This window comes from Vanellus vanellus, assembly GCF_965231255.1.
Source record: "Vanellus vanellus genome assembly, chromosome: 1".
NCBI lineage: Eukaryota > Metazoa > Chordata > Aves > Charadriiformes > Charadriidae > Vanellus > Vanellus vanellus.
In genome coordinates, this window is record NC_138905.1 from 64,344,492 (window position 1) to 64,354,769 (window position 10,278).

The following is a 10,278-nucleotide window of genomic DNA, read 5'->3' on the forward strand; positions in this document are numbered from 1 at the left end:
GCAATGCACATAAATCTAGTCGAGTACAGTCATCATGGGCAGAAAAAAGGACAAAAATTTCAAAGCTGACAACAGGATTTCTGCAAACTCCACACACATATCCCAAGAACAGAACTGACTGCAAGCTAAAAAAAAAAAAAATAATTATATTCTGTGTATAAGATTACATATATCACAGTAAAAATCACAAGCGAGAAAGCATGACAGTATGTACTTAACCTAGTAAATGAGGGAGAGCATCAAAAAACAAAGGGAGACAGAGACAGAACAAGAAGTATCATGCTACAATACATATCATCTGAAGATGAAGCCAAGAACTTAAACAGGCGTCAAGAGCTACTGAACAGATTCAAGAAAAAGTTGAACACTTAGAGCAGCATAAAGGAGTGTTTCTGCTGCATTCTAGCTGGAGTATATTCTAGACAAGCCAGACAGGGGGAAGCAACTTAATGTGACATATTCATTTACAGAAGATAAAAAGACTGGGAAAAATACAGAAATCTTCTAAAATATAAATGGATTCTCCCATCTGAAAGATTTGACACATGACAGTCTCTGTAGTCTCTCCACTCTTGCAAGCCATTCAAGAAAGTGATGAAGCCTAGAACACCACACAGACACACACGTTACGCTCTTTTGTTCAGCAAGAGGCAATTGCACAAGACTGCGGCCGGATGTTAGGCCCACTCTTAGAGTAACTAAAACCCAGAATGTAGGTTCACAACTTTGTAAGGCATATCAAAATATTTGTTTTTACATAAATATTTGCCAGAAGCAATAAAATGCATATTTGATAATATTAATATATTGATAGTAAGCCAAAGTACAATCATCTGAAGACAGCGCAAGAACACCCAGAAAAAAAAAAAAAAAATCACATAAAATTTAAAGGGACTAGTGCCAATCTGTCAGAACAGGCTTTGTATTGCCTCCAGCGTATTGCTAAGGCACTCTCTTGGCTATACATAGGAAGGCAGCAGAGTCCGTAATCCAGTAACACATGCTCCATATCATGCTAGGGCACCACAGCCTTAAGTAAGCATGTGGTTTATATGTTTCTTAACATAAAGTCACATCAGTCCCATCCCAAAGGCTGGGGTGGGGGTGTCAAGAAAGCACAAACCCAAGAAGTTCACCATAAATTTCAAGATTTGAGAGTGCGTATTTTCTTTCACAAGCTATGTAACAGTGTTCACGCACTCCTGGACCAAGGAAACAGGCACCCCCAGAACAGATCACAGCTGGGAGAAGACAATGGTCTCCCACGATCCTGTCCCTCAGTCACAAGACTGAGTGAGCATGCAACTAAATCCCAGAGCAACATGGCTGTTGCCAGCTCTTGCTGGCTTACTTACTTCCCATACTTAGGGTTTCAGACTATGAAAGCAGCTCAGTGCTAGCACAGTTTTTCTACCAATTGCATGACAGAGCTCAAGCACAGGAACCACTGTGGATCTTTATGCAGATCAAGGTTTAAGAAAGCTACAGAGTGGTCTGTCCCACCTTTGTATCAAACAGTCAGCACTTTCCTCCTCTTAACAATTTCAGAAATTACGTCACTTCTACCCTAGTAGTATCAGCGCACAAGACTGGCATTTAAGTTAAGCCTGCATGTAAGCTGAGCAATTGCCAAGACACTGAAAGAGAAACACACAAATGCAGAAAAATACTTGCAAAAGAAAGAACCTGTAACTGTACAAATACCTTCAGGCGACATCTGCACCTTTACTACAAGCAGCGAACAAGTTTTGACGAACTTGTATTAAACTGCTGTAATCCAAAAAAGCTGTTGTGCGTCTAAGCTTCAAACAACAGTACTGGCAAGAGTAGTAGTAGTCTAGTTAAAAATATTAATGAGGGGTTGTTGTTAAAGATACGATAATTCTGCTTTGCCAGTTTAGAGTTTACAAAGCCCTTTTCATAGTTTCTATTATACTGTGGTTTGAGCCTAGGGAAACCCATACACAAAGAGCGTATCAACTCAACATATGAACACGTCAACATCTGAAATACTGAAAGCCTTCCTTTCATCCCAAAGCGTGGCAAGAAAACACCCATGTGTAATAATTACTGTTAAGTAACACCTAGATATGTAACCTACTTTCAGCCAGCATTTTTCTTTTGCCAGTGAGGGGAGGAAAGAAAAAAAAAAAAAAAAAAACAAACAAAAAAAAAAGGCGGGGGGGGGGGGGGGGGGGGAGAAAAAACAAATCTCAACAAACAAACAACGAAAAACCTACACAACCATCGTTTCTCCGCCGCAAGCGCCGAGGGCAGGAGATGAAAGGCGAAGGCGGCCGGTCCGCAGCCGCACGACACCTCTCCCCGACGGGAAGCCAACCCTCCCCGCCCGCCCGCCCTCCCTCCCTCCCCGCCACACCGCTTTGTTTGGCGGCCGGCAGCCCCGGCGAGGTGCAGAGCCCCGGTGCGGTCACGGCTTTCCGGCCAACTTGGGGGCCCGGGGGGCCGCCGGACCCGCGGCCCTACCGGCGACCGTCCCCGCTCCGTTCGGCTCGGCCCGGCCCGGCCGGGCTCCGCCACCCCTTTGCCGGCAGAGGGCGAGGCGGCCGCCTGGCCAGCAGCCTGTTTTTGTTACACGGGGGGTATTTAAATGTCCTGCTGTCAATCACAAGGCACTTCCGACACCGCCGCCAGCTCCCCGGCCCGCACGCCGGCGCCGGGGCTCCCCACATAATAGGGGAGGCAGCTCGGAGCCCCCCCTAGCCCTCAGCCCGGCCGAGCCGCTTGAACCGGGGGCCCCCCAACTTACTCCTTTGTTTAACTGCCCGTGAATCCCCACCGCCACCTCCTCCTCCTCCTCCTCCTCCCGCCCGCAGCCGGGCGGCTGCCGCCGGGCCTTTATTATTCACACGCGAGTCGGCGGCGGCCGCTCGGGACCGGGCTGGAAACGTCAAAGAGGCGAGAGGAGCGGGGCGACCCTCCTCCGCCCCCCCGCTGTCCCCGTGTCCCGTCCCCCCCCTCCAACAGAACGCAGGGCGAGCCAGGAGCCCGGTCCCCGCCTGTGCTCCCTTCGCGAAGAGACCGCTCTGTCCCGGGAGAGACCCCGCGGGGCAGCGGGGCGGGGGACACACGGACACGGCACCCCCCTAAAGGCGGCTCAACTTTAGGGTGGCGCCGACCCCGCCGGCCTGGGCAGCCCCGCATCTGTTGCTCTTTCATAACCGGCCTCCCCCCGCCCGGCCCGGCCGTCCCCTCGCAAGCCAGGACCCATGTGCCCGGGGACGGCAGCCCTCGCCGGCACCGGCCGCTGCCACCGCCGCAGGGGGGAGCCGGAGCGGACAAGAGCCCGTTCCCCCCCACCCGCCCCATGTCGCCGCCACGCAGCCATTGTCCCCCGGCCGTTACCGGTGCGGAGGAGGGGGGTGCGTGACTGCCACCGCCTGAGCCCGGTGGCTGGCCGGCCGACCCGGCGGTGCTTTCGCCCCCCCCACCGCTCCAGCCGGCCCGGCGCGGCTGCCGGCGCCTACCTGCCGTGGAACCAGTCCTTGCAGATGTCGCACTCGATCATGAAGCGGCTCACGTCGTAGGGCTCCCGGCACACGCAGTACACAGGGGTCGCGGCGGCCGCCGCCGCCGCTCCGGCCATCTTTAAAGAACTCACTGACTGAGGCGCCCGCCCGCCCTCTCCCCCCCTCCCCCCCCCCCCGCCTCCGCCGCGGCCGCCGGCACCAATAACAACAGCGCGCGTGCCAGCCCCACACGCCGCGCGCGCCCCGCCGCCGGCAGGCAGGCAGGCAAGCAGACAGGGGCAGGCGGCGGGAGCGAGCGAACAACAGCGCGCGGGGGCGCGCGCACGTGCGTCACCCGGCCCCCGCGGAGGCGGGGGAGGAGGAGGGGGAGGACGGGGACCGCCCCTCCGGCCCCGCCCCTCCCCGCGCGACCACTGTCCCCGCCGCGCCTGCGCCCGCCGAGACACCCCCCCCCCGCTCTCGGCGCCCCACCCACTCCCCGCCCGGAACTGAGCGTGCGCGGGAGGGGGGCGGGGGGGGGCAGAGGGCTCCCATTGGGCGAGGGGAGGGGCGCGCGCGTGCCGCCGCCCGCCCCTCCCCTCTCCCCGCGGGAGGCGGGGCGCGGGGAGGCACGCGCTGGCCGTGCCCCCCCACCCCCTTCCTTCCTTCCTCGCCCCCCTTCCCCGGGCAGCGTCACGCGGTGTAAGGGGGGGGAGGGGCAGGGTGCCGCGAGGACACGGGCAGGGAGAAGGCGGGCCGCGGCGCGCGCCGGCTCCCCCTTATGTAACGGCGGCGGCGGCGGCGGAAGCGGCCGAGCGTTGCCGAAGGCGCCCGAAGAGACGGACTTTGTGTCGGGTCCGCGGCCGCCCGCGCAGGCGCGATGGTGGCCCTCGTTCTTCCCCACCCCCCTCCCCGGGTCGCTGAGGGACGGGTCCGTCCGACGGCCCGGCCTCTCCGCCGGGGGACCGCGGGTTGGCTCCCGCAGGCAGCACCGGCCTTGGCGAGGCGCCGCTGACAGGGAGGGGGAGGCCGGCACCGGTGTGTGGCGGAACACCCCGCCCAGCTCCGCGGCTGGCACCGCTGAGGGAACCGGCAGAGTTCGGTCGGGGACAGGTGTGGTGGGCGCCAGCGCTGCCGCCTCCTGCACCCCCGGGCCCGGGCCTGGGCCGCCGGCCGAGGTCCTGCTGGCTTCTGAGCGTGGGGCCTGCTTAAGGAGGTCGTCCACTTTGGTTTTAACTTAATTCCTCTCGTGTGGGTTCAGTGGAAGTGGCTGAAGACCCAACGGAGGGTCGTAGGAAGTCCCTGTGAGAGCGCCCGTTTGCTGCGGTTTGTTGGAAGACGGTTCGTCGCAGCCCCTCGATGCACAAAACGAAGGCCCTACGTTGGGCACAACAGGGGACGTGCAGCGACGCCTGTCCCTGGGGGATCTGGAGGCAGAGGGATGGCTGGTTTTGTGAACTCTGGTGTTCTTCATGCTGTCGAGCTGCGGCTCGCAAGGGGTTTGCTTCTTGTCAAGCTCTCTGCATGTGTTTGCATTGCTGTTCCGTTCCGTGCCGTGTCTTTCAGGACACGAAGGTAACACTGATGCACTCATTACGCGTCATCAAGGACAAAAAAAAGTAGAGTTTTGGAGATTCTCTTTTTTTCCTGCTGGCAGGCAGAGTCTCAAGGACCTGTGGAGATTACATTGTATAAGGGAATGGGGAGTCATCTCCATGCTGAACGTGCCAATTTAAAAGTGAAACAATAAATGTGTTGAAGTGCCTGTTCCTGTGATCATAACTGCAATAGACCGACTGTGCACACAGCATTATAATTTTACGTCCCATGCCCTTAACCACAAGTAGCCACAAAAAAACTTTGCTGTGCGTCTGTTTGGCAGGGGGAAGCTCAGAAGTAAATGTTTCTTCTCGGGGCTGTTATTGTGAAGCTAGCTAATGTTAACATTTATATAAGACAGCAACATGAGCTGATGGTTTGGCAGCAAATTGGACAGCAAAGAAATGTAAAACAAATAAATCTAGCACACAGGCTGTGTGAAGGGAGGATGAAGTAGAGAAATATAGGAAATGTAAAAGGCATCTTTAAGAAATATCAGATTCTCAGACCAAGCCCTGACCTACTTAGAAAGTGCATGCAGTTCTGACCTGTTTTGCTACTCTGTTTTCCAACACATCCCAGTGTTTAAGCACTCAAAATGTGGCCAGAGACACATCAGTCCTCTAAAAAGCTGATGTTAAGCTTAATAGGGGTAAAAAACACCAGCAAGGTAGCAAATGATGATTTCAGGGTTTCTGGAAATAATACATACTAAGAGGCTTTCTCATAAAAATATTGTTTTCTTTTTTTAATTGGATTCAAAAGCACTGCCAGGAAGATGTGTATTAATGGGAGGGCTTGCAAGCTCTTGCAGAAACAATCGCAGGTAATATAACAACTACCGAGGGACAATTGTTCAAGTTAAAGTCGTTAGTCTGTGTTTGTGCAACGAAGCGTCAGCACACGTAGCCACGCTGGAGTCTAAGAAGGAACAATTACTTGCTCCTCAGTTTGCTGTTTCTTCAGTTCTCATGTGGTGAGTTTTATCTCAAAGTCGCAGTTACCAGCTGCAGTGGTAACTTTATCCAAAGTGGCCATAAAAATACACACATGTTGTATTGCAGGAGGTGTCTGCAAACGACAAAATCCTTAATCACCGTGGTAAAGCACACCGTTGGGTATTCCCGCAAGAGGTGGGGGTGAGGCAGCCTAACCTCCTGCGTTACATGGGGAGGAGACCTCGTTTTGTTCAGGGTGAGTCCAGTGTTACTGGATCAGATGAGGAAGTTTTCACCTGACATAGAAGAAAGTTGCCCAACAATGCGAGTGCAAAGAATGAGGAAGCAGGTTGGTCCCAGGACTCCGCTGGGACATTCCCTTCTCCAGCCTTGATTACTGCAACAAACTTTGGGTTTTTTTTTGAAAAGAAAGAGGTTGCGACCTTAAGGGTGCAAAGCAAAGCTGGCCATTTAATAAGCACTTTCTCTGCTGCCACAAACAACATCCTTTTGCTGTTGTGATTTCTCTCAGAACAAGGTGTGTTAGTGAGTCAGTCTGCTGTGGGCACTCCTTAAGCAGGTGGGGAATACCTACTTGGTCTGTTGCAAAAAAAGCAGCATAAAACATCTCCATCACCCTCTCAGTCTAATCTGCTCTTTGTCAGCTTTTCTCTTTCCAAGCTTTCTTTCCAACTGCAGTAAACTATACTTGAATGCAGCACAGCAGAAATACAGAAAAGCTGAAGACCACACACTGTAAGAGAATTACAAAACCACTTTTAATAAGTATTCTTCCCAGAAACTTGGAGAACTTTTATGTGACAGTCTTATTAAATGCGGTTTAGAAACAAAAAATGCAATACCAACCTTGAATGTAAATAAATAAATGAAGCAAGTTTAAAGCCCAACCCCAAAAAAACTTCAGAAGCAAGATGACTATTCACAGCAACACATTGACACCTGAAGAGACCTGGGGCCATCGTGCTCTCCATCCTCGGCTCTCACCCAGCAAGACATGCCACTGTGCAATGTGGGGTGCAGAGCGCCTTGTAATAAGCAACCTAGGCTTCATATGCTTGGCCCCTGGATGAGACCTGACTGCCAAAAGCAGGTGAGGCAGCAGCACCATGTGGCTGGGGAGGGCTGAAGGACCAGCTCTAGAGGAGCAAGTAGCTCTGGAAATCCAGAGGCAGGAGGACAAGGGGTGGGGACGGTGACAAAGAACTGGTGGAAGAACAGTGAGAAGTAAGTAGACGGGAGCAATGAGGCCTGTTTTAAGAAAAGAGCGGCGTCAGTGGAACACATCAGCCATTCTCAGGCTTTCCTAATCATTCTTGACCCACTGCTGCTTCTCTGTGACCGCATGCCTCCCCGCTCACTCACTGATCTTCAGACACTGTCATGCTCCCCTTGCCCTATGCTATAGGTTGTGCCCAGCCTACCATCCCCTCAGCAGCTGGAGCGAGCCAGTTGATCCTTCAAGCCATGCCCCCCCCAAAAAATCTTTCCACCCTAAACTCCACCAAAACATGCCCTGCCCTGTCCTATCAAACACAAGCCCTGACAAACACAACTTCCAGCCTCCACACACAGCAAGCCCCACTGGCCGCCCCCAGCCCTGTGCCCAGACTCCAGCAAAGACCTTCAAAACACGGTCATGAGGGCTGTGGCGAACAGCTCTGGCAGTCAGAGGTACCAGCCAGGATGTAAAGACCATCAGGTTTGTGAACGCTAAAGTCAGGGTTAGAGATCGGGACACCAAGGACTGAGGAGCACCACCTCTTTTCTTTGCTCCTCTGGGACAAGCCCGATTGCTGGTCCTCAGCGAGGCAGAAGGCTTCATGTTATGTTTGGAGGAGCGTTGGCTGATAATTTATGGTTAAAGCTGGAATCGGGCTTAGGGGTAAAAAGGGGTTGAAAGTCTAGGAATATTCCTGAATAATGTGAGGATTGCAGAGATATGGAAAGATCTGGTACCCAGTTCTTGTCATTCTGGGACAGGGCTGCAAAGGCACTTGAGCTAACCAAATCGAGCGGCTTCCCATGAGGTCTGGAGGAATGATGGATGTGCTCAGCCTAAAGTTTGGGGTGAATTATTGCCATGGGTGGGCAGTGGAAGCTAGAGAAAACGTCAGGAACAGGGAGTAGACCTTAGGACTGAGGAACTAGAATGGCAGAAAGATGATACAGTCCCCAAGCCCTACAACACATGTTCGTGCATATGGCTTATAATTAGCTATGGGTCAGATGTGGCTCACTGTCATATGGGCCAGTAGTGGGGTTTGGGCCATAGTGCTAAGTACATGTCACATTAGCCAAGGCCATCACTGAGAGTGGAGTGTGGGAGTTTTTCTGTGGTTAAAATTACTGTTACAGATCAAAAAGCAGGGTGTATGGAATTCATCTCACCCTGCACTCTCTGTAGAATACACCTATAGGCATCTTCTGATCTCCCAAAAGACCACCTTTGCCGTACAACCATCCTTCACCTACAAGTCTACTATTGTCTAGCCATTCCCAGATCTTCAGCAAGGTTCATGGTGAGCTGAGGCTTGGTATCAGCAGGGAAAAATGATTTATTGGTGGCTCTAGGACACTAGGCTATGATTACAGGTCAGGGTCTTAGCGAGCAACCTATCCTTATCATGGACATGGCTACCAGCGCTCTGCTCAACAGCAAAGAAGAGGGAATGGGAGAAAAGAGCATTCATTGTTGCACACTAAAAGCGTCCACAGCCTATGCCTGGCCTCATGCATCTCCCGAAGCACATACCAGATGCTGTAGGTGGCATACAGGGTGGATAAAGAAGGGGGAGCAGGGCAGGGAGGTTGCCAGAAGGGAGAAAGAGACTTTTGTCACTTCTGGGTACTGGCCAAACCACTTATATGTACACACAAATATGCCTGCTTGTCTCTCGGGAGCAGGGGGAGAACTCACACCCATCAGTCAGAGGACGGTGGCTCTCCCCCAGCAGGGCACGGCTGCTTAAACAAATACCGGAGATGACAGTCAGGAGACAAAGAGGTGGCCCAGGAGCAATCGAGACTAGGAAGAATCAGAGAAAAAAATAATCAGACATTAGTGGATATTTCCAGAATAACGTGAAAATAATCAGATAAATTTGGGGGGAAACATGGGGGTAGAGATAGTTTCCCCATGTTTGGTCATTTCTTCAGTGTATTTTTTACATTTTGGAAAAGTACTCATTTTTAAAATTATTTATTTATTCTCACATCAAGAGGCTTAAGGCTGCCAAAAAGCAAAGCTCTGGACTAAAAAAGCATTCCAGTTCCCTGCATGAAACTGGCCGAAGTATACCCAGAATTGGCAATATGATCTTTGCGTCTGCGGAGAAAATACTGAGTCATGTTGTCAGCCCACACACTTCTAACAAAAATAAAAGCAGCCCAAAGATTCACGATTCACCCACTCGTCATTTAAAGAAAACACAAGTCATTCAGTCATGCCTCATGCTTAAGAGACCTTTAGAAAACACCCAGCGCAGGGAACATTCACCCACGTCCTGCCCACGCGCCGTTTCGAATCAGCGATGTCATTTGCGCCTCGTTCACTTGCGGGTCTGGACGGTGTTTGGTTTGGTGTTCTTGGAGGAAGTCACCGAGACTTAAAAGGTTTCTGCCGAAAATGCAACATGATAGCTGCAGCCTCAGCCCTTCTGCTAGCAACGCCAAAATGGTATATCATCGTGTACCCCGCTTGAATCCCCGGAGGAGGCAGGAAAGCGCCCTGTGCTTCATTGCATAAAAGATCTGGCAAACTTAAGCCATAGTTTGTATAAGATGCTACTGTGCTCTTCCTTCAAGGGTTAACCTGTACTGAAGCATTAGCTCTGCCTGCACTGGGCTCCCCAATCGCTCGGCACACATTAGACCGGGAGGTATTTGCACAAACACCACGATTTGGAGAATTACCCAGGAAATCCTTCTCCTTTTACCCCTTCTCATTGTCCCCTAGCAAGAAAAAAAATCAAGTTGCCCGCATTTCACCCGGCTGCTGGCAATCTCTCTTCCTCCTTCAGTGTTAAAAGCTGCTTGAAGTATTAACAGCTGGACCTGGATGTGCGGCAGCCGGCCCCGCTCATGACGGAGGGGGAGACGTCACTGCACGGAGGACGCCCGAGTTACACAATCTCTGTGGTGCTGAAAGCGGCGCTGGAAACTTGTCAGGAGCCCAAAGGCCAGAGCTAATTCGTATTTTCTTTCACACAGTGTGATTTTAATCAGAGCGAAAAGCGCCCGGTTGCGTTTTA

At 52.3% G+C, this 10,278-nt stretch overlaps 1 protein-coding gene across 1 annotated transcript in view; it reads right to left on the minus strand.

Moving 5' to 3' along the window:
• Positions 1-3,607, minus strand: part of KDM7A (lysine demethylase 7A) — a gene marked incomplete at its 5' end in the record, with an annotated part of 74,118 nt that extends 70,511 nt beyond the window's left edge. The window contains one exon of the mRNA XM_082479250.1: positions 3,489-3,607. Within this exon, the coding sequence (XP_082335376.1) occupies positions 3,489-3,607 (119 nt within the window). The remainder of the gene's footprint in view (positions 1-3,488) is intronic.
• Positions 3,608-10,278: the final 6,671 nt, after the last annotated feature.